Source organism: Drosophila virilis, chromosome 5 (assembly GCF_030788295.1).
Source record: "Drosophila virilis strain 15010-1051.87 chromosome 5, Dvir_AGI_RSII-ME, whole genome shotgun sequence".
Classification (NCBI taxonomy): domain Eukaryota; kingdom Metazoa; phylum Arthropoda; class Insecta; order Diptera; family Drosophilidae; genus Drosophila; species Drosophila virilis.
The window spans coordinates 25,715,514-25,741,235 of NC_091547.1; the positions used below are offsets into that span (position 1 = coordinate 25,715,514).

The 25,722-nt window shown below is 38.4% G+C and overlaps 1 protein-coding gene and 1 long non-coding RNA gene across 3 annotated transcripts; one reads left to right on the forward strand and one right to left on the reverse strand.

The window, feature by feature from the left end:
- Positions 1-11,229: 11,229 nt before the first annotated feature.
- Positions 11,230-13,322, reverse strand: LOC26531253 (uncharacterized). Of its 2 annotated transcripts, none has more exons than XR_004304238.2 (6): positions 12,810-13,322; positions 12,590-12,751; positions 12,464-12,525; positions 12,174-12,284; positions 11,755-11,821; positions 11,230-11,678 (listed from the first exon to the last, which is right to left on the reverse strand). It is a non-coding gene; the product is annotated as an uncharacterized lncRNA (long non-coding RNA). The 2 variants fall into 2 exon arrangements; XR_001449743.3 differs by having other exon boundaries at positions 12,464-12,529; positions 12,810-13,254.
- Positions 13,323-18,389: 5,067 nt separating this feature from the next.
- On the forward strand, positions 18,390-19,985 carry LOC6635398 (zinc finger protein 771). The gene is made up of 2 exons (XM_002058805.4): positions 18,390-18,607; positions 18,669-19,985. Exon 2 carries the CDS (start codon positions 18,718-18,720, stop codon positions 19,867-19,869), a length of 1,152 nt encoding a protein of 383 aa, XP_002058841.1. The 5' UTR covers positions 18,390-18,607; positions 18,669-18,717; the 3' UTR covers positions 19,870-19,985.
- The last annotated feature ends 5,737 nt before the right edge of the window (positions 19,986-25,722 follow it).

A 25,722-nucleotide genomic window follows, 5' to 3' on the forward strand; every position in this document is an offset into this window, starting at 1 on the left:
ATAAGAGATAGAGAAATCCTAGCTGTAGGTGCCCGCGCAGATCGAGTTTGTATCCGATATCCGATAACTTACACCGTTTCCAAGTAATCGATAAAATCGATATCGAAATCCTGTTTTTTGAGCAAATTCGGTGAATAATAAGAGCTAGAGTCACTAAAAGTGATATGTTTACTCTAGGATGGTATATTTTCATTGTTTACATTCATTGTTTACATTTGTGCCTTTTGCGGCTGCAAGCCCACCGCAGGCATGCCAAAAAAAACAAAGACCGTGCCAGGTAAGGTCATTCACACACATTTATGAGTGTTTATATATGTGTGTGTAGAGCTCGACATTCACAAATGCCAAAAACTTCAAATTTTGTCAAATTTGCATCGGGCAGGCAGGCAGGCAACAAACACGCACGCAAACGCATTAATGCTTCCATCCATATAGAAAAGTGTGTTAGTGTGCGTGGTTGGCCGACCCAAAAAGCTATCATGCACACATGCCAGCGATCAGGTATCCTTACCCCTTTGAACATGGACAGGCCAAACCCTTTAATAATTTCACACAACTGCTTACTTGAAAGAGTGTGCGTCAATTTTTGGTCTTTTCTTAAATTCTTCGACAAGCCGACGATGAATTACCCTTGCAGAAATACGACTTAGATATTTTTGTATTTTTAGCAAAATAGATCCCTACAGAAAACAGAAAATAAATATAAATATTTTAATTAGGTCAATTAATTGTGTATTAAATAAAAACGCATCATCAGCCACGACGTTGGGCGCTGAGCGAGATGCGGCTTGATACTGAACGTTCGGCTTTTGAGGCCGGCGTTCGGCTGCCACTCTCAGCAGTTGTACTCTGTCTGGGCACACTAAAATGGTCGCAGGTACCATTGCGGTCGCCTCGTTTCGATTTTTCTTGTTCCGATTTAAAGTGCCATTTGGTATGACTATACATTGTATGGTTAGTGATAATAGTCAATTATTGATGTGGTTGTTGAGTAGAGACATGGCGAATGTTGCGGTCTTTCGCGAGTTAGAGGCCTACCGGGGAAACTGTTTTTGTTTTGTTTTTGGCTGGTATGGCTGTTGAGCAGAGTCGTCAGTAATAATGCAGTCAGTTGCGCGCTCGAACCCTGCAAGGGCAATTTTTTTTTTTAATTTATCTTTATTACTGCGAATAAAAAACTGCGAACTGCGTTTAGTGTTGGAATGAAAGGGTTCTGGTTAGGAAGCTCCCGCCTTGAGCCTCTTTCTGGATTACTAATATATACTACTCCCTCACTGCAAAGTATTATAACTTAACTTAATGTATAAATATTTCTCAAAACTATTTTAAGAACAATCCGAAAAGCGTCGTTGTTCCCGCTGTGCGCATCAAGTACTTATGGGGCGCTATCGTGGTAGAGTATCTGCCAATCATTTTTGTGGGAGTGCAGGCAAACCGAATCAGAAATCTTTGAAATGCACTCAATTTGAGAGAAACAGACTTAATATTTGTCATGGAAACAAGAATTTTTTAACATAAAAAAAAAAATACTTATTGGCAGCAATATAAAAAATGCATTTAATTACTGAGGCAGTTAAGGACATTATACACTAATTTGTATTATTTATTTGTGCCCGCCCAACGCAGTATAAAATTGTTTAGCACCGAATTGAAAAAGTGTTTCTTTTCCGGGGACCACTAGTATTTTGATCGTTTTTTCAAAGGATCAACACAAGGTTATGTGAGTCAAGGTAGCATCGGTAAATTATTGTCGATTTTTGGAATATAGTTCCGGAGCCGGAATCACTCACTTTCATGCATTTCGTTCACCAACCATACACGATAAGTCGCAAGGACTGCTGAGAGAGGGAACCGAACGCCGGCCTTGAAAGCCGAACGTTCAGTATGAAGCCGCATCTCGCTCAGCGCACAACGTCGCTGCGGCTAATGTGTTTTCTCAATACATGTATGTCAGTTTTATATCCTACATGTGCAGAGTGTGCCTCGCTCTCACTTATTACTCATTCCGCACTTGTGTGCATCTTTTTCTCCCTGAATAGCTTCCCATAAAACCCCGTGATCTTACATATGTTTGTGTTGTGCTTAAGAAAGATGGCAAGGAGTGCAATAACACCCCAGCGGCTTGCAGTATGCGTAACGCGCTTTAGCAACGTACACTTCTAAATCCCAGCTGTAACAGAAAGCAGCCTTAAAAAAGCTTTATTGTCACTAAGAGTCGATCGAATACATATCATTTAGTGACGTCGTAGGTCATTCTATTAACAAATGTTATTTTTGCAAATGTAGGTTTGCTCTGTGACTAATTTGCTTGCAAAAAAAAATGATTGCTTGAAAACTATCAGTTGATGGAGCCGCAGAATTCCAGTGCTTGCAGAGAGCGTGTATTAGGAAGCGTATTGGTCTGTTGCATATTGGCAGCCGACGCACACAAAGCTCACGCGATGTTAGGCATCGTTTTTTCATTGCCACCACAGCAACCTTCTTCCTCATTTTAAAATATCTTGGCGTCAAGCACGAAGTTGCTATAATTGCCACTGCTTTCATCAAACTTATAAATTTACAAATGAATAGACAATCGTTGATTAAAACTGACGCTGCGAGCAACATAACGCAAACTTTAGACCTCGGTTAGGATCCTGGCTCAGACTGTTTTCTTTTTTTTTTCCACAAGGCTGACAAAACGACCAATATTTTTCGCAATTGCTCACTTTTACGACTCCCTTGGTCTTGTAGGTCCTATAATATAAAAATCAAACACATTTATGCAGGATCTCTGAAGGCAAAATCTGAACTGAGATGACAGTTTGCCCACACACTTAGCCACAGTCTATGTTAACCTATTCAGTTTTTTTAGACAGAACACTAGACATTCACTGATTTCGTGATTCTAGCCTGAGCGCGTTTGTTGTATGCATCTATGCAGTCTCAACGTATCATGGCAAGAACAGTGTACTTCACTTATGCTCCAATCTGCGTGCGGTATCCATGAAAAAATCGTCACAGTGCCAAAGGTGAAACTCTAGGGAGCTCTAGTACTATGAACTGATCAGCGAAATATGACAAATAAAATTGTTCATCTGTCGTTTCTACTGTTGCTTTCGTAATGATCCTTTAATATCAAGAAGAGTGTTCTACCTCCTGGGTGCCCGTCGAACCCTTGCAAGAACTATGACACAGGATTTTACTCGGAACTTCACAGCAACTTGATCTCTCGATTAGTTGCAAATTTATCAACTAGTTCTTCAAGCTGCAACGGGCCTTCGCTTATATTTACCAATTTGTAAATGGATGTCGAGGAGCAGAACTAAGTGCAGACGTTGCGCATAATATTGAAAGGCTATTAGTGGCGATAACTTCAAGGCACAGAAGGAAAGGCCTCACTCGTTCCTTGATGACTTCGGCATTGTTCGCACCTGTGGGCGACTGAAACTCTCATCGTATGACTTCTTTGCACGACGTGCAGTTATATAACCCCATCATCATTCTGTGATGCGAGCAATGATATTTTTTTATTTATTATTGGTTAACTAAACGAGTGTCTTCCTACTTATTTAATACTTCAAATTATGAATATGAAAGGCTAAAAGCCTAATTAGAATAAACAATTCTCTCATAGTATCACCGACACGATAGAGGTGTTTTACAGCTAATTTTCTCAGTGACGTTATTAGAGACTACAGCTAAGAAGGAAGATGTTGGTTAACGACGGAAGATCAAGGGGAAGAAGCCTGCTGAGATAGGCAACTTCCATAAACGAAACTTACATGCTGGACCACGCTTATCAATTCGACTTCACTACTGGTCCTATGGTGGTCGTTAGATAGTCTTCATCAAATAACTTTACGCTCACTGGCACTGATTACCATTTTCCCACAAGACTGATATATAACGGTTTATCTGACTCACTCGCCACCTTCAAAAATCGGAAATTAATGGTCGTTCCCGCCTCCTCGCTCCAGGTTCTTTGGTGGACCATTTGAAGACGGCGTGAAATTTGCGAAACACCACTTTTATTCTTCTGTTGATCCTTCCATTTTGTATTTAGATGAGCTGCGCACGCTGGCTTACCACAACACGGCAATTATTAATTCTCGAGTCTTACTTCCACTTCCAAAGCGTCCAGCGGATCTTCACTATTGATGCACAATTAATAGGAATTGACCAGATCAACTTTAATCGACTCACCTATTTTCAGCCCGTCACATACCTCCAAAAGATATTCCGAGCGCGTTGACGCACAGAATATGTGATGCTTCTTCATCAGCGGCATTAAGTAAGTAGTTATTGTAAAAAACAAAGGCTACCGCTACTGAAGTAGCCATTAGCTAGAGAACTACATATAATCTGACGATCTGATGGGGTATTAAAAGTCCCTGTGGTTTAGACCACAACTGCAATCATATGCAAAGCCATATGAAAGCTATGACTTCTGTCAAAACAGCATGCTGTGGAAAGCCCTTGACTTCCAACGAGGGCAGACTGTTTGGTCAAGTAAGCAATGCAGATAACGGCGACCCCTCTGCCGATGGCTGTACGTATCAGCCAACAGCAGTATTTCACAAACATATTTGCAGCCTACAATTACGGTCATTCGTTTTACATATCGTTTACGGGTTCTTTTTAACTAAATTGATAACTGAGCATTCTAACAGTGAATGCTCTTCTTATAGAATGCCTTGAAGGTTTAGTTTATATTTACATCCCGAAAGGCGGTCAGGCGGCCACTAAGGTAGCCATTTCACAGTTCATAATTATAATTATATAAACATTGTGTATATAAGCATTGTATTAGTAATAAGAACAGTTAAGGCATGGTGCCGATGTATTGAAGCTAATTAAGGGCAAGGAGCCCAGTTTAAATTAAGTTTGAGTTTAACCGCCGGCCATCGCAGCAACCTAACGTTGCTGATCGGTTGCTCAACACCACCTTCGAGAGCGCAACTTCAATTCGGCGGCAAAGAGCGAAAGCTCCGAGGTGAAGTTGCGAAAGCTTGCGGCAAAGTGAGCGGCCGATGCAAGCGTACTGCTTGCTAGCGAGAATGCTTGGATGTGTTGGAGAAATATCATGGTGAGTAGACGTGCCGAGAAACGGACCGCAAGCGATCACAGTGAAGTGTACAGCGGAGCGCTAGAGGTTCAAGACAGTGCGGCAGGGCCCTAGTTTAGGAAACTCAGTAAGTTGGAATCTAATAAAACTAGTGAATTAAGTGAATGTAGTGAAAGTAATGAAGAGAAATGCTAATCATTGTATTCTAGGGCGGTCATATTTATGCTGAATATCGGAATTAACCGATGTTCACCCCAACCTAGGGGGATGGTGCGAGGCTGCAGCCCGCTAGTGTAGTTGGTACGATTCTAAGTCCCGATAGTGTATTTGGTGCGATGCTACAGCCCGCTAGTGTAGTTAGTGCGAGGCCAAGGCCTGATAGCGTAGATGGTGCGAGGCTACGACCCACTAGAATAAGTAGTACGGGGCTGCCGCTCGATAGAGTAGGTAGGATAGAAGTAACAACACATCAAGTTTATTTCCGATAATCCATAACTTACTCCGTTTCCAAGCAATTAATAAAAATCGATATCGAAATCATCGACAACACCGCAGAGCTATAAGTCAATTTAATAACCCAACTTATATTGCCAACAAATTTAAGCCACAATTTAAATGCAATTTGCTTTTTGAGAATACACAAATATTCTCTGGTACAATAAGATATAGTGAGAAAATTTCATTAATATCGCTTAAGAAATACGTGTTTGCGGCACCAGCGCAAGTTCGAAGAATAACTGTATGCATGTAACACACACATTTATGTGCGTCTACTTCGAATGCATCAACAGCATTGCATTTGCGATTGTATTGTTTTCTGTGCTACTATTTTAATTCTGTTTTTTTCTTACTAAGACCAATTATTGGTGTGGCTGTTGAGTAGAGGCGGTGACATGTGGTGTTGTCTGTTGCGAGTTCGAGACCTGCCGGGAAAACAATTTTTTTTTTGTGGCTATTGTGTCTGTTGAGTAGAGACGGCGGCAAGTAGTGGGGTTAGTTGCGAGTTCGAACCCTGCCAAGGCAACTCCATCTTTTCTTTTAAATTTATCTTTGTTACTACTAAAGCAAAGAGCGCGTGGCACGAGCTAAATTTGGTGTTGGAATAAGAGGGTTCAAGGTATCCCCCAGTTGGGAGCTCCCGACTAGAACGTGTTATTTGTTTTTACTGAGGTCAGTTGTATTTTTTTAATTGATTTCACATTATCGTGCAGTTCATCTTAGATGGTATTTGGTTACACGGCAAGCTGTGATTGCAAAGTCCTCTCTCCTATTAGCTATAAACTCTTTAAAATCTTACTCTCCTGGGCCGGACAATATTTCTAGTCGTCTACTCAAGGAGTGTAGTTCTTCCCTTCTTTTGCCATTGCTAAAGCTTTTTAATCTATCCCTTGAAACTTCTGTCTTTCCATCTCTTTGGAAAGAATCTTATATCATTCCTCTTCACAAGAAGGGTGGGAAGTCTGATATACAAAATTACAGGGGCATTGCAAAACTGTCTGCTATTCCTAAATTATTTGAAAAAATAATCACTTCGAATTTGCAGCATTTCTGCAAATCAGTTGTTTCCCCTGTTCAACATGGATTCGTAAAGAATCGGTCAACTACGACCAATCTGCTTGAGTTTACTTCCTTGGTAAATGATGCTTTCCTTTCGAAAATGCAAACTGATGTCATTTACACTGACTTCAGTAAGGCGTTTGACTCTGTGCACCATGACATTTTACTTTTTAAACTTGACCGAATAGGTTTCCCTCTGTCCCTTTTACTTTGGATTAATTCTTATTTAAAAGGTAGCACCCAAAGAGTAATACTGAGGTTGACTACCTCTAGAAGGGTTCACGTTACTTCTGGTGTTCCTCAAGGTAGTCATCTTGGACCTTTACTCTTTACTCTTTTTATAAATGATCTTCCCTCTGTTATATCACATGCCCGTGTACTCATGTATGCGGACGATGTCAAACTTTTTCTATCGTACAATTATCCCCTACATCATTCTCGTCTACACGACGATTTGAACGCTATGCTACTTTGGTGTTCGGCCAATCAATTGCATCTAAATTGTTCAAAGTGTATGTTTATGACTTTTAATCGTACTACACCTTATCTTGTCAGTTATACAATCGACAATATCCCTTTGCAACGAATACTAGCAGTTAAGGATCTAGGCGTTATTTTTGATTCTAAACTCTGTTTCCATCTTCACATAGATACCATTGTTAATGAGGCAAAAGGTGTACTTGGATTCATTAAACGATGGTCTAAAGAGTTTAACGATCCTTTTATAACAAAACTTCTGTACATCTCTCTTGTTCACCCTATCCTTGAATACTGCTCTTGCACCTGGTCTCTACAGTATAAGAACAGCCAGGATCGTATTGAATCTGTTCAGAAGCAATTTCTGCTTTTTGCCTTACGAGGTTTAAATTGGGACCCTAATCTTCGGTTGGCGTCCTACTCCAGCAGACTGCTTCTTCTCAACCTTCCGTCGTTAATCAACCGTAGAACAATTCTCGGTGTTGTCCTTCTACATAAGTTGATTATTGGCGACATTGATTCTCCTTTTCTGCTAGGGCGTCTTCAATTCTCTGTTCCGGCTAGACCAACCAGAAATTATCGCCCCTTATTACTATCTACGTGCACAACTGATTACGCTATGCACAATTCTTTTCGCGTGCTATGTAAAAATTATAATAGTTTGCATCACGTTTTCTCTACCGAACTGTCTCTACCCCTAATAAAATCGTTGCTTTCAGGGAAGTCGCTGACCATTCCCAGCTATGAGCAGGGGCATAGCTTGCCGGACAGGCTGAAAAATTTTCCCCCACCGGGTCGGTGATTTCCCATTACTTTTCTCTTTGTCCTATCTACTTAACACTCTTTATCTAACTTACACTGCTTTACTTTATTAACTATCTTTTTACATTCTTTTTTCCTATTTATAGTATTTTCTTTTAATAATATAGCAAATTAAGATTATTTTTAATTTTACTTGAGATCACTTTTTTCCTACTTACAACCTTCTGCTTAGATGTAGGCTCTAATAGCGTCACTGACAAAATTAGCTGTGAAAAGGGGCACAGCTGGCCGGACTGGCAAATAAAACACCTCCATCGGTCGGTGATGCTATTTAGAAAATTGTATCCTTTAACTAGGCTTTTAGCATATAATTCTATTGTACAATCTTTTGAATAATGAGGAAGACACTCGTTTTGTCGACCATTAATAAATAAAATAAATAAATAAAAAAAATAAATTTAGCCGATGATGACATAAGCGGAAACGATATTATGGAAAAACTAGACATAATTGCTTTACCGAATAATTTCTCACAGAGATATTTGAACAAGAGTTTGATATTGATAAAAAAAAAACAAAAAAGTTGTACGTTTCTTATAATATATTCCAAGAAGATTGAAATTTGAAAAACACATATCAGCCGAATTTTCATAAATATATTTGAATATTATGTGGAATCCTGTGGAATCACCAATCAATCAGTTAGTCAGGACAAACAGTTTTATATATAGAGATATAACAGTAATAGTAAACTTGCACAAAGTTACATTAATAAAGCACAATAATCACATTCCATCACTTGATGTCGCGACACAATATAATTCCATATGTATGATGATAGTTAAATTATTAAAATGAAGGGAGCTTGTTGACACACAGTCTATTGATAGAAACATTGACTGTTATCGGAAAACGAAGGATTATTTGGAACCACTTACTCATTTAACCTTAATGTACCAACAACAAATGTTGGCTAAACCATTTTCAAAAATCAATAAACGGCATTACTTGCTGACGAGTCTACTTAACAACCACACCAGCCAACAAAAAAAGTATAAATAGTTTCCCTGGTAGGGGTCTAACTCGCGACAGACCGCAATACTTGCTATGCCTCTACTCAACAGCCCCACCAATAATTGATTATTATTGAGAAAAAAAACGAATAAAAATAGCAGCCGCTAAACAATCGCAATTGCAATGTTGTTGATAAAATTCGAAGCAGGCGCACATGAATGTGTGTGTGTACATATATACGGAAATGCTTGGAATTCGCGCTGTCTATCTGTCTATATGCGCAGTATAACACATAACTTGTGGGTTATTCTTTCCGACCTTAATGAAATTTCCTACACTATATATTATTGTACCATATAATATTTGTGTATTCTTAAAAAGTCAATTGCATTAAAATTGTTGCTTATAGAAAACTTGATTTATAGCTATAAGGTGGTAGCAGGGAGGTGGCGATAGGTATTAATTGATAGATAATTGATATATGTATACTATTCTATGCGTTCTATACGTTATCGGCAGCACCGAGGGTTTACTTAGTTGGTCAGAGCAAAGACAATATAAACACTAAGATGAGTAACGCCATACAACAAAATTGAGAATGAAAACGAAATCTGTAGCATTGCGCTCTCACAGCCGAGAGAACGAAAAAGCTAAAATTAGAATTTGCTCTCAGCTTCGGCTCTATGAGGGCCGTGCAAGCAATTATGTTTGTATACGTGTGAATATACATACATAACAGCATATTTGAATATGTTGTTATCCACTGCTCTGGCAAAGTCTCTGGCTGGCAAAGAAACAATTTTCTTAGTTTTTTAGCGCAGATCACGAACTACTCAAAATTTCTGTTGATATATGAATGCATTTTGTGTACTGGGGTTGGCTCCATACAAAAAAATTTGAATTTTTAAGTCGATGCAAATATTTATGTAATTTTTTATATTTGAAATTATTAAAGCAATAATTATTATTTTTAAGTAATACAAAATTAATTAAGGACATAAAAGTGCAAATTTGTTGTTTTCAAAGATACATTTAATTAATTTTTATTTTTTTTTTATTTTATTATTTTTTGTTCGAATTATAAAGAACAAAGTACGCAGGGAACACCGCGAGGAGGCCATTATAATTAAAATGGGGTCATAACTAAATATGACCTTCGAGGTGACTTGAAATGTAATTGTATTTTTTAGCACTTTTTTATTTCTTAATTGGAAAATAAAAATAATATTCATTTAATTTAAAGAAATTATGTAAATATTTGCATCGACTTAGAAATACATATTTTTTGCGGAGCCAACCTCAGTACACAAAATGCATTCATATATCAACATATATTTGGGAGAGGTCATGATCTGCGTAAGAAAACTAACAAAATTAATTTCTTGCCAGCTAAAGCCAGAGCAGTGAATAACAACACATACAAACATACTTTAAAGTTCTTATGCATGTATAATTCACGCATACAAGGTGCACGCACGCTATTGGCTGAGACAAGATCTTTTTTCGAGCATACACTGTCCAAAAAGAAAAGTGAAATCAATCTATGTGTGCTATTTGCTTAACATAGTTATTACGCAAGAAGCGCCTTTTCCTGTAAAATTAATCGTTTATATCTAGGGTAATATATCATTTAAATAAAGCATGCATTTCATGGATAGAGCACAAGCACTTTGCGTCGATCTTAAGTTCTAAACTTTTTCGCTCAATGTACTTCGAAAACGAAGCGACGCAAAGCAGCATCGACCAGCTTTGCTGAAGGCAGGCTGGCGACTTACTTCGTAGCTGGTGTCAGCATCAGCAAGCCGCGACTTCGGCATTCGTTCGTCTGGAGAACGAACAACCAGTCGGCTGGCATACCGTACGAAGCCACAAAGGCCAGATGAAAAGCCAGGCTAGAAATTTTGCGTCGCATTCAAATGTATGGACGCTACTCATCTTAGTGTTTATATTGTCTTTGGTCAGAGTATGCGGGGCGAAGCTAGGCCCACGGCGGAGCCAAATTTTTGAAGGGTGGCAACGCCAGACTTGCGATCCACAGCGCCAAAAGCGACGATTGCTATTGGCCGCCCAGTTCGCTCTTAAAGAGAATATGAGGAGAGTGGGTCGCATGCCCTTGGATATGCCCTTGGCCGTCATTTGGGCCATTGACCCAAAAAAATGCAGCTGTGCAGATGGGCAGCAACGGTGCCTGCCTCGCCAATGTATGCGTGTGCCGAAATTCGGCGCCGATGATGTTCCTGCCCAAATGTACGAAGAGTTCGACTTTGTCAGCGGGCCACAGCGTACGTACCGGCTCACAGTTAAGAATTTTTGGAAGTTTTTTTGCCGGCCACGGAGCATGTGCTTAACCAAAAAGAAAAAATCAAAGGGCATACATTTGTTCATGACGGGTTTTCTTTATTATTTAATTGCGAAGATAATTCCTTATGTGCTAACGTATTGCAAAAGAAATAGTGCCCAAGAGCGACAATACGCGAAACAATAATACACCCGAAACACACTGTCGTCATTGAAACCTACTATAAAAACCATACTCTATTAGAGCAGCCGCAGCCATTCTGTGGCACACCACGTTTGAATCCCGCGCCGGAGGACGCTGGCCAGATCAACCCCGATATTCAAGGGCTGAATTTTCAAAGCGCGGACAAGTGTCGGCGTAATCCACACGACGGAGAGACGAGCCATCACGGACGGGACTCACACGACGAAGAGGCAGCCACGGGCGAGACCACGCCCATGTCATCCGAGTGAGTCTGTTCCATTTCGTGCCTCCTCGCCTGAGTAAAGGGCAGAGTCAGACGCAGACTTGCCATTGTGCTCCCTGAAAGAGAACCGATTTTTTGCAATTTTTTACTCCAGTTTTTTTTGCTATTAAATACAAAGAAAAAAATACTCACGACTAGTTTAAATTAAGTAAATTTAAAAGTGCGAACCGGAAAGGAAAGGGCCCAAAGATTATTGCGTCTGCCAAGTAAAGAATACAATTGAAAAGTCTAGATTTTGGTCAACTTATGCACGAGTGATACCACTTATGCGTATATATATATAGGCATAAGTGGTATCACTATATATATATATATATATATATATATATATATATAAAGAGCTCTCTCTCTTACCTTACCTGCCTAAAGAGCTATATATATATATATATATATGCACCTCAAGTGCATGTGCCCCCCACCCAAAGAGCTCTTTAGGCAGGCAAGGTAATAAGCGCTTTGAAAATTGAAAATCAACACCTTTCGTTGGAAACACATATGTATACACGCATTTATTTTAGCGGGTACTTGCTCCCCATTGGTGCAATAAGTACCTGTGTTTATATTTCTCCCCCTGTTTTCCTCCTTTGTTGACTGGCAATAACTTCTGGCCTTTTCTTTTGGTCGCCGGTATCATACGAAGGTCGCCAACAGAAAAATATATTCTGTACAAAAAAAAAGAAAATTTAATATATTTAAGATAAACAGAAATTGTTACAAATATGAAATGATGGAACGCGTTATAGATAACCGTTGAGGCGAAGTTGAAAAAAGGAAAGAAATTGAAACTTAAAACATATATCCATTATTTTAAATATAAAAATATACAACTTATCGTATGCACCTGGTTTAAAATGCCGGAAATGTTCGTGAGTCCGAAAGTATAAATAATGGCTTGAAGATAACCTGCCTGGGAATAAGAAATAAGATTAAATGTTAATAACGATAAGAAATGCAATCAATTATTTACCGAATCTGAAGAGAGAAATGTCCGGCTAAATTTGCTTTGATGGGGAGAGTTGGCATAACAGCCGGCACAGGCTGATGGCCATCTAATGGCAGAACGTGGGAGACGAGTAGGTGATCGTCTCATGTTTGGGCGGGTACGCTGGGTCCGGAACCGGGGCCCGATCTGGAAGAGTAAGGTGGATAAATAGTGTTTTTTTGTTAATTTATATTGAGTGTCTCACCTTTGTTGTTTACATGTTCATAGTTGTTACAGCTGTTTATTTTGTTCATGAGGTAGAAGTTCCGATTGTTTGACGTTATCGAGTGGTGGTTCGCTTTGCATAGTGTTGTGTAAGTCTGTTTTGCTACAGACGTGTAGCTTCGTTGTTATCGATTGTGCGGACTGCGGGCCAGTGATGGGACTACACCCAGAGAAACCGATGACCGTAACATTATATACCCAATTTGCTCAAAAACCAGGATTTCGATCGGACCTACAAGTCTCAAGCTCTTATAGTTTCTAAGATCCTTGCGTTCATACATACGGACAGACGGACAGATTGACGGACATGGCTAGATCGACTCGGCTGTTGATGCTGATAAAGAATATATATACTTTATGGGATCGAAGATGCGTCCTTCTGCCTATAACATACATTTGCACAAATACAATATGCCCTTTTTACCCATTTTCAATGGTTTCAGAGTATGAAAAGGTCACGCCCAATCGGTATCCAAACCGAAGTGCACGCACTACTTCTTAAAAAAAACGAATTAAAATAGCAACACGCCGAAAACAATGAAATCGCAATTGCAAAGCAGTTGAAGAAATAAAGATTCGCATGAGTTTGTGTATATATGTATACTAAAAACCTTATGTTTGCACATACGAATGGACGGACAGATAGACTAACATGGCTAGATCGATTCAGCATCAATAATGCTGTCAAGAATATATTTATTTATGGGGTCTCGGATCCTTTTTTCTTTCTTTTACATACATTTGTACAATACTCTTTTACTCATTTTGAATGGTTTCAGTAGCATGCAATTTTTAGGTTGTTCAGGAGCACTTTTTCTTTTGCGCAGGAAGGGTGTCTTAAAATAATAAGAAGTCAATAGTGCAACAAGCAGGTCAAAATCCAAGTGAAGCAATCTCTACGAAATTACCGCCGTTTGCAATGCCAAATTTCAAAAGCGGAGAAGACTGTACAGTGTAAGACTACTTCCAACGATTCGAAAGGCCACTGCAACTGAGTAAAATTCATGATGCTGACCACCACCACTATGCAAGGGTGCATATGGAACTGAACTACAAATTCTGATAAGTCCAAGGCAACCAGAGACACTACAATTCAGCGAGTTTTAGGAAGTGCTAATTAATCACTTCGATGACAAACGAAACGTTTACGCAGAGAGCTTCAAATTCCGCCAACTACGCCAGGAACCAGAGGAGTCACTAGCAGCGTTTGTTCGCTTAAAACAGGCAGCATCATTTTGCAGGTACGACTCGTTTTTAGACAGAATGCTAACAGAACAAATGCTTTTCGGCATGCAAAAGGTAATCGCAAGAAAACCAACAACATTTTCAGACGCTTACGAGGCTGCATATTCCAGGGAATTGTTACTACGATCAACAAACACAATTAATGACAATCAACCTACAGATACAGAGCCTACATGCAAACTGGGCTTCTTGTGAATCAGGACGAAGCGGAGTGAAACAAAGAAGCAAATGCTACGGATGTGGAATGCAACACTTGCGCAAAGATTGCAAATTCAAAAACGAGAAGTGGTACGTGTTTGGTAAAGTAGGGCATATAAGTAAGTCAACAAATTCAGACGCCCCGGAAGAAAAACATACATACATACATACATTATTCAACAATCGAATACCAACGCCATCAAGTCAGTAGCAAAAAAATCATAACACTGAAGATTGATGGAGTAAAAATACCAATTGAGCTGGACACGGGTGCTCCGTGCAGCATAATGAATGACAAGACCCTTCTGAAAATTAAACCTTTAATACGATTGAAGAAAACTGACCGCAAATTTTGGAGCTATACAGGTACCAGGATCAACTGCTGTGGACGGGCAGTTGTTAACGTGACCTATGAAAAAACTACACGTAAACTAAATCTGTATGTAGTGGAAGGAAACCTGGGCACACTGTGTAGGAGAGAATGGATCTTCAATTTGCAAAAGAAATTGATTTTACTGGGTCTTTACAAACAATTCTGTCAACGCCAACGACATAGATCTGGAAATGTTCTCGATGAAAGGAAGCGTGGTGAAAACAATAGCAATACAAGCGGCGGAATACGAATAAGAGGGCACAACTAGAGAAAAACTAACAAGATTTGAATCGATATTTGGCTCTGCAGCAAGAGCCTTCAAAGGACCAGCTATTGAGGTGCATCTAAAACCGTACACGAAACCAATTTATGCTCGCGCAAGAGATGTACCATTCGCGCTGCGTGATGCTTATGCATCAATAACAAGGCATCAACAACGCATGTGGTAACGAAAAAAACGGGAGTTACTTATTACTGGCAACTACAAGCCGACTGTATATGCTCAAATGATCATTGATGAACATTCGATTCCAAGGACAGAGGATATATTCAACCAAATGAAAGGATGCACGGTGTTCGCACACTTGGATGTGACTGATTCATAATCACATTTGCACAATGATGACGAATTCGCGAACATACTGGCATGGAACACGGCAACACACGGACAAACTCGTGCAGTGTACGGAGCAGCGAACATACCAGCAATTTGGTAGAGAACAATGGAGACCACATTCAAAAAAATCTTCCTAACGTATTTCTTCGACGATGTGCTAATGAGTTGAAGAAGAAGAAGAACCTTAGAAGCGATATTAGAAAAATTACAGAGCCTGGGATTTAAATTGAACAAATCTATGTGCGTTCGCCGCATTTTCGGTTGAGTTTCTGCGAAACAAGATTGAAGCAGAAAGCATACATAAATCAACTAAGCACATTGAGACCATCTTAAAAGCACTGAAACTATCTACAATCGAACACGTACTGTTTCTTGAGAAAGCAGCTTACTGCTCAAAGTTCATACTCAAAGGACGACAATTTCTCTGATCAGACGAGATGGAATTGGCTTACAACAGAATCAAACAAATTCTAGTTTTACGTCAGGTGCTGATGCCTTATGACCCAACACTTCCAATAGTGCTAGCAACGGTCGTCAGCAAAATAGATATAGGTGCTGTGCTATCCCATCGTTTGAAAAATGGTGGCGAACGCACAATTGCATACGCAAACCGTACAATGAGTCCCATAGACCAGCGATATACACAAATCGACATGGAAGCTCTAGCAATTGAATGGGCGGTACAACGATTTTTCAAATATTTACACGCCAGAAGTTAAACATTAGTTACCGATAACAAACCACTCGCGCAAATTTTAGGATGGCAAACTATGCAGATTTTTTAAGCAACTTCAATTTCACAGTTATTACCAAAACATAAAAGGAAAGTATAAATGCTGACTCTTTTTCTCGATTACCACTCAACACGAAGAATGATATCCATTCTAACACAGCAAATCGGGAAGAATTCGATAATTTTATAATACGACAAATAAATCAGCTTCCAGTTACAGCTTCGTTAGTTGCACGAGAAAACAGAAAAGACAGGCATTTGGACAAAATCTTGCAAATACTAGAGAGCGGCCAATGTCTTACAAAAAATGGATACAAATCACCAGAGTGCAAGCATGAGATATTATCTGGCTGCATTACTATCGAACATCGTGTGGTTATCCCGACTTAACTTCAAAAACTGATCCAGGACGAACTACACAGGGCCAACTTGGGTATAGTAAAAATGAAGGGTATTGCACGCTCTTTCGTCTACCAGCCAAGAATCGATAGGGATATGGAGAATGTGGCAAAAACATGCGAGCTCTGTGGAAAACATGCGAATCGACCTCCTAAATGCTCCGATCACTATTGGGAATACCCCAAGTCGTCTTGGGAGCGCACTCACATCGACTTTGCGGGACCATTCGAAGGTGCGATGCTTTTGATTGTTACGGATGCATACTCAAAGTTGTTGGACGTTAAGGTCACAAAGTCAATTACGGTAACAACAACAAGCGAATTACTAGATGATTTTTTTGCTATATATGGTGTCCCCCTCATGGTAGTGTCCGATAACGCGACAACTTTCATTTCGGCAAAATTCAAGCAATACCTCACATCTGTTGGCGTCAAATACCACAAGCAATCAGCGCCGTATCACTCCGAAACGAACGATCAAGCAGAAAAAAATAAAACGTGCGCTAAAGGCAATGGGAACGACACACAACACACTTAAGAGATACGTAAACGAATTCTTACAGCAACACAGAAACGCTCCGCATAGCACAACTGGCGAAAAGCCAGCGAAAATTTTCTTGGGTACGTATACGACTAGATTTTATCAGACCAGAAACCACCAAGGAAAAGGTATCAGCTAAACAATTTTTAAAATGCAAGCAATCGTTGCGTCAATTTGAGATTAAGTATGTAGTTTACTTCATTTCTCGAAACCCGATAATGGACAAGTGGATACGAGGAAAGATCGTTCATTATGAAATTCGACACAACAACAAATACCATAAAAGACATATCAACCAGATACGAGGGGAAGGAAGAAAGACAACAACAACATTACATAGAGGGAAGGAATCCAGAAAATACACCTTACTACACAGCAGTGAACATCAGCAAAACTATAAACTCACCACCTGCTTATAATATAACAGATCAGAGACCATAGCTAAATACACGAATTGAGAAATTACCAAATTTTAATAAAGATGAATTAGGAACACAGAAGCCGGCCATGCACGCGTACTTACACAGGTTTACATATGTATTCAAGCATTTATGCGCTTGTCTTTCCTTTCAATTGTTTGCTTATCCAATGCAATTTTGACAAGATTTGAAGTGATTACGTTTTTTAATTTCCAACTCGCTTGCCAGTATTTTCGACAGAAGGGAAAACGCTTGATGCGCTCACTCACCTACATTTAAATGATTGTATGCTCATAAAATATATTATACAATAAAATAAAATATTCAAATATTGAGTGCTTTAATAAAATGAATTATACAGAAACTAAAAGATTCAAAATAATGAATGCTTTAATAAAGTTAGTTCTGATAAAGAAAGGGTAAGAAAACTCTACCCGGCCATTCTGCAATCAAAATCCGATGTCGTAACAAGCAGTTTCTTGTATTGAAAGCGAGAAATATCAGCGAAAAATCATTACCCGCAAATTATATAGCTCTCTAACTTCTTCACTCGCTAAGCAAGTCAACGAATTACAGACACGAGCCGAAATGAAATCTCTATGAGACCACAAAATAGAAGTGGCTATTTAATTTTTTTTAGGCTGAATTGGTTCGTGCTCGAATATTGTCACTTAACCACAGCTTTTCTGGATCTTGTTCTATTAGAGATTCTAACTGAATCTTAAGATAACATTACAGTTATTGGGTCTCGTCGAATTCTTCTTTTGTTTTTTTGAATACAAGGTAATCAGTCTTTCGGAAACCGATAGTCTTGTCCGTTTTTAACAATATTCTCCGTATATTACAATGTAAATCCCTTTTTAATATTACAATTATAATTTATTTATTTTTTGACCCTGTCTAAAAATGAGTGTCGTCAGTGAATAACAGTTACATTTATGCATTAGATGAGATGATGCACAGCCAGTGTAGATGGGTTATGCGAATACCAAACTTGTACGTTTTGTAACAATTAATCGATAAGCTTAATCGCATTCTATTAACTTGTCGGTACGACATTGTTAAAATAAATTACGAAAGTTAATATATTTAGTTATTTTTTGTATGTACGTACAGTTTTTTATATGTGTCACTCATGCAAACTAAAATAACGATAATGCATTTGCCATCTTATGGTGATGAACATTTTTTGTAACAAGAATGGCCGACGCCCACGCCCAAAAAAATAATTTAATGTTCAATAATTGTACCTCTGGTAAACTTGATCGCATATAATTGTATCACTATATTTTACATATATTTATAATTACTTGCAGATGTTTTAAAAACGGAAAATTCCAATTTTGGCGAAATATCGAAAGCGCAATGTCACAAATAATTCCAATTACACCCACACCACAAATGCTGACGACATCAACAATAACACCAGTTGAAACTGCAAAACCACAACTCTCTTTTCCATCTGTAGTTGACGGTACTCACACAAATGAACTGGCTTCAGCACCAGATGTTATATTAAGAGCGTCAACTATATATGGCGAGTTTAAGCATAACTCTTCATTGGATCTCGAAAATGTACATAACACGATGGAGACTGAGAACAATTTAATATCAGACACTCTAGAACTTGGCGGTGACTCTAAAATTCGAATAATGCCAACTATAAAGCTGTTGGCTTCTCCTCATGCAGCAGATCCAAAACGAAAATTCGTATGTCCGTACGATAACTGCACAAAAAGCTATGGAAAAAGTTCCCACCTTCGCTCCCATCTCACGTGGCATACAGGCATTAAACCCTTTGTCTGCACTGAGCCAAAGTGCGGGAAGGGATTCACCCGTTCTGACGAACTTAATCGTCATCTACGCACCCATACGGGAGAAAAACCGTTTGAATGCAGCCAGTGCAGTAAAAAGTTTTCTCGAAGCGATCATCTAACTAAGCATTTGGCAACCCACGATAGGCAGTCAAAGAGTAATAACCTAAAACGTTCAATGCCTAATACAAGACTAAAAGCAACGAAAAAAAATGCATCAGACGCAGACTCGGGCTATCATTTTATGGCTGTACTTGGAGGGGGTGAATCAAGTACAAATCAAAATCAACAAACACAGCCCGCAACAATATCTGCATTTGAGCACACTCCACTAAGAATTAAATTAGAGCGGTCAGAACATAGTGACAAATATCAAATATCCCCCTTACCTGAAAACCAATTGACAGCAGGCCTTAGCGACAAGTCCGAGGTTAAATATGAGCCTGCAGACGAAATTGTACGCACACTTTCGCAATTACCGTCACAGGATGGTCCCACTACCTACGGTATGCCCCATTTTGTACAAGATAGACCCTTTCGTTGTCGTCAATGTGAGAAAAGATTTAAACGCCAAGATGATCTAAACCGTCATAATCGCACGCACACGGGTGAGAAACCTTACGCATGTACTCAATGTTGTCGACGATTTGTTCGCAGTGATCACCTGAAAAAACATCAACAGACTCATCTTAAATCGCGATAGCTTCTTAGATAACAATTTATTTTAAAGGCAGTAGCATCCGAAGAAAATTTAGTTGAATCAGGCCAGTGTTTGGGAGCAAAAAAATATAATAAAATGAATTCACAAACTAACTATAATCTACGATTTTTCTTTCTATCAATTGACATCACGAAATTCCGAAGATTTCTAGCGATGCATACAAAGTGCGGCTTAAAAGAGTTTCTGAATATACAAATAATTTCCAGAATAAAATTTTGTCTATAACTGGAATGGCTATCTAAAGAAGGATGCATATTGGAATACTGGAGCGCCTGAACAAAGATTTTTTTAACTCCATTAAAAATTTCATTTTAAAAATTAATTGATCAACTTTCAGGAGAAACCAAATTAGCTTTTAGGTAAAATACAGTATACATTTTTTTTCACAAGTTGAATTATATTGCAAGGACGAACCCGCCATTCCGCGTTTTTACAAACTGAAAAAGTTTCATAAGTTGTAAATTAGGGTTCGGTCGAAAAAAACATATTTTTCATTTTTGAAAATATTTTCTGTTTACGTATCATTCATACAAACACGCATTTCAATTCCCACGCTAAGATGAAGGCCGTCTTCAGGTTTCATCACAATATCGGGAACAATCCCTAAGGTAGATTGGTGACAAGCAAAAAGCGAAGTTGAAAATATTGCAGGCACTGCCAACTTTTTCTCTATGTCGCTAATGCATTGTAGATTTCCATTGCTATCATTGTTCATTGTTTTATAAAAAGTGAACTTACTGATATTTTTAGGAGCAGGATGATTAAGTAAGTGACAACGGTGTCAGTAAAACTTATATGAATACATTATTTTGTATACCCTTGCAGAGGGTATTATAATTTTGTCGTGAAATGTGTAACGCTTAGAGGGAGACATCTCCGACCCCATAAAGAATATATTTTATCATCAGAATCAACAACCGAGTCGATATAGCGATGTCCGCCTGTCTGTTTCTATGCGAACTGATCTCTCAGGTTTAAAGCTATCTTTATGAAACTTAGCAGAAATCCTTTTTTCTGTTTGTTAAGTATGAAAACAAAATATTTGTTTATCAAGAGATCTGAACCTAACTCGGCATTAATTAGTTTTACTATGTTCCTCACAATTATATACAAATTCCAATTAACATAAGATCACTTTATCATAGCTACCATAGGAACGATCAGTTAAAATTAAGTTGTATGGAAAGATTTGTTGTCATTCAAGATATTTTGATTAAACACGGCACTTAAAGATTTCACTATGCTCCCTTCATTTTTGCTAAATCTTATTTACATCTAACTACTATGTTAGATATCTGCGATCGGTCGAAAACTGATTAAACACCTTTTTTCTTTATCAGGATATCTTGATCAAACTCGGCATTAAAAATTGTCCCTGTGTTTCTAAGATACGGGCAAAGCAGTATGAGCATTATGAAAATGTTTGGTCTGCAACGGTATTAGATCTTCGGCGAGCCGAAGATAGCCTTTCATTCTCGTTATATTTATGTTTAAAAATTATAATATTTCTGCCCCTTGCGAGTAATGTTTAGCCCGGGTCGATTTGTTTATCTTATGTAATTATTTACTGTTTCGTTCAATTTATTAATTTATTCACGCACTCGAATGTTTATACATTCCTGCCTGTTTATTAATTAAATTAACTTTTGTTGATTGTATATAAGTCTATCAAAATCTTCAAAATCATAATACAAAGAGATGATCTTTGGAAAGGTTACTAGAATATAAAATATTAAAATAGAAATAGTTGAGAGTGCCCGACAGCTATAAAATTAAGGGTACTCGGTGGATATGTGCATATGGGGAGCAACATGGCAACGAGAAATCAAATTTGAGTGGCAGTTAAAGATGGCAAAAACGCCCATAAAAATTAGATTAAAAGAACTAAACTTCGAGAGATCGAGACACGCAAACATCTAAATATTTAAAATTTTTTTTTTTAAGACATCGTAAGTACCTACCACCGTTAAAGCGCTTCAAAAATCTTTGAAAATGAGTTTAAAACCAATCGGTATATAAAAAACATTTATGCAACATTTTTTCCTAACTATCCACTGTTGTGGGTCGAGTTTCCCAAATCATTAGTACCTATCTAGAGCCTTGAAATTAATTTTGATGCAAATCAAACAAAACTTAAAACTTTGCCCAACAAATCTTGGAAACGTACTTTTCACCGAGGAAACCTCGATTTCAAATGATTTTCCATATATATAACAGCATACACTTATCAGATGAAATTTGACAAAGATCTGTGAAAATGGATGGTGAGCAAAAAAAATGCATGCATCCATTTTTCGCTAATTACCCACTGCTGTGGCTACAAGTTTCCAAATCGCTGAAACAAGTTTTTATTAAATTCTTATGAAACGCTCACGTAGAACGCCGACCTACGGTCGGAAGCAGCTTGTGCATCAATTCCGGATCCCACACTCGGTCAAAAGCCTGCTTTATATCGAAGGAAGGCCATTTTTATATTTTTCTATCAACTTGAGTCCTTGAGCATAATAATCTAGCTTTACAATAACAGATTGAACATGCTTAACATTATATATTAAGTTTTAAATTATTTTTTGATTTATGTTTTCCTTATCTAAGTACCCGGTGTGGGAGGTCGATGTTAGCTCCTAAAGCTAAATTGATGACCTCGCATCAAGTCCCCGAATTTCAGCAGTGGATTTAATTTGACCAAAAATATTCTTTTGACAACTTTCGACAGTATTGCCAATAATCTGATGGGACGGTTGGAGGCAAACTCTTGTTCAGGCTTACCAGGCTCAGGTATTATTATAATTAGGGGAAGTGGTGGAGCCTAATGATGCCATTGTTGATGGACGTGAGGAAGGTAAGAGCACGTGGGAGAAGGAGACTGAAAATGGTCGCATCGATGCTGTCGTCGCCAGGGCTTTTAGTAGTCTTTAAACTAAACACTAAATTTTCGACTTCTTCTAAATTGATGGTGGGATCCAATATTTCCTCGATTTTTGCTTTAAACCTGTCAACATTTGAGCTCCTAGTTAGCGGCTTGGTGTTTCGCTGACTGATGTTTACAAGTAACTTAATTCGAAGCACAGCTGCACAGTGATCAGATAGTAGATAGCAGATAAAAGCCAATCTCCACTTGTACCTGATTTGAATTCACATCATGGGTAATCGCAAAGTCGAGAAGGTCGTGCACCTTCCGAATATCCATGGGAAAGTACACAGGCCGTCCTGGTGAAATGCTTTGGTTGGATGCAGAATAACAGGAACTTTGCTTTGGGTTGCATAGCCAGGAATCCCATCTGGTATGTTTTGAATTTAAACCCTATATAGAACGGATTAAATGGCTATTAAGACCTAAACGGAAAAGTAGCTCGTTGTTCATTGCAACAGCAAGGCTATTTGTTTGTCATTGAGCACCGTAAGGGTAGTGAGAACACGATAGCCGCTTCCTTATCACGCAGTGTCGAAACTGTAGGCAGAACGCTTGGAAGTTTGACAAGATTCGTGACCACCGAGTTCAAATCAACTGTATGTCAGGCGTTGCTAGAACATGTACGGCAGAATCGGGACACGCTACCAGATTCAAAGGTTGAGAGAAATGTGGTCTTCAAACGTATAGGATTTATTCGCCTGAAAGACGAATTAGAAGATACCGGGTGCCAAGCTCGTTGACAGCCGTCCTGATAGCGAAAGTTTATTTAGTTAAAACGGCTGCCCATGGCCATATTTACTGGCCCATAGACGTATACGGCATTGGGTACGAACTTTCGCATGCAAGTGTGTTTGAGGAATCTTCGTTGAAACCGCATTTTCTACCGAGGATGCTTTAATTTTCCGAAAAAAAAAAATGTGAAACACCTATCAGATGAATTTTGACAAAAACCTTTGAAAATGTTTTTGAAGATGCCAAAATTTCGTTGTGGTAAAGCTCTTTACGAGCTCGTTCTGGAATGGGACGAGAGTGGAGTGAAGTCGCAGTGAACTGCGTTTACAACATTTGTGTTTATCGCCGATTAAATCTCGTCAATAAGGGATTTGGTATCAGTAAAATTGATAGTGTGGCTAGTCTCTCACCCAAGGTTCCAAGGCGCAAACAATAGCTGGTAATCACGCTTGAAAGTTGCTTAATTCAATTTTCCCTATCTTTCAACATTCTGGAGATCATTGTTATCGGTCGCCCCAATGCCATAATTTGATGCATCAGTAGTCAAGTCAATAGGATTTTTATAGTCGGGGTACATTAAAAGGACATCTTCAGACGCTAAAATGTTGCTGAGCCTCTCGAACGCGTTGCGTTGAACCGCACTCCGTTGGTTTGAATATTTTTCGAAGTATGTTTACTTATGTTTACTTACTTACTTTTCTCTTTTAAGATGTCGCAGAGTGGCTCTGATATAGCCGCAAAGTCAATCATAAAACATTTGTACTAGCTGGCCAAGCCCAGAAATGGTCTGATGAAGTGTTTATGGGCGATTCAAAATATTTTAAAACAGGTTTGCACAGTTCTGCAGCACAGTACCTGAGAACACAAGCAGGAACACCATCAGGGTCCGGTGAGTAAACCGGCTTGATTGTGGTAAGGTCGCTGAGAAGTGAACTTTCCATATTATATAAATGGGATTTAAGATGCAAGAATAAGACTGATTTTTATTATACTTAGAAGAGGAGTAGCTACTTTAAAAAGAGTTTGCGAGCACATCGGCTATACCTGAATCAGTATTCGCGCTCTCATCTGCAAACTTAACCTAAGAAGGTTAAATACTTTTAGGAGTGACATAGTTAAAAAATTGCTTAGGATTATGTGAAAATTTAAGGCGACAACGATGAAGGTAATACTTATAACAGATGGAATTTTGAGTGAAAAAATTTGATCGGGCAACGGCATAATGGGAGAAATCAGAGTGATTTCTCGATTTCTTAAACATTTTATAACACTTCGACTTCACATTTTTTAATCTCGTAAGTTCACTTGAGAACCATGGAGGCCTGTCAGATCTCGCTGGGTGATCAAAAGGAACGCAGATATCAAAGAGCGACGGCAGTGTATCATAAAAAAGTTGGATGGCAGGACCTGAATTTTATATTTGGTATCCATTTGGCTTTAAAAATTCAAACAGAACCTTTTAATATAATAATATAATATGAGTTCACGAGAAAGAAAACAGTACTTATCGGTCAAATAGAAACAACTTTTAGAAATAAAATAAAATACCATATCAAATTTCTCATCCCGAAAATACTGTAGGAAAAAAAATCAGTTTTAAATTTGTGTTTAGATCCTATCTTTTTGTACTTAAATATCAGATCCTTAGCTATCACAAGCCGATAAATCAATAACGAAAATATGTTATATGAAAATGCAATGCTGATAAATCAATCTAAATAAGGAAATAATTTTATTGTACCTATTAGAACCTACAAATATCCAAACAGCTTGCGCTTCTATTTTTTCCGAAATCTAATTCATGTCTTATAGCCTCTGTCCACTGAGCACATTTCTTACACATTTCAGAAAATGTGACATTTTTGCAAAATATATGAAATGCGCCCTGTGCGTTTCCTCACAAGAAAACACATTTTACACATATTTCAATTAATAGCCTCTGCCCACTGAACACATTTCTGAAAATGTCACATTTTTGCAAAAATTTGCGTTTCCCCAAAGAAAACACATATCACACATCTTTCAAAACAGGCATATTTTTTATAACAGGTGTAAATTCATCCCGGACATTTCGTGTTTTTTGTGATGATTAATCGAGATTTCTATGTTGTGAAAAATGCTAAAGTATCGAAAAAATAAACAGTTGATATTTCAACGAAGGCAAGCGGCAACATAAAATAAGAAATTTA

Excerpts from the sequence above, each read along its gene's own strand:
- LOC6635398 (XM_002058805.4), top strand. The coding sequence starts at position 18,718 with ATGTCACAAATAATTCCAATTACACCCACACCACAAATGCTGACGACA.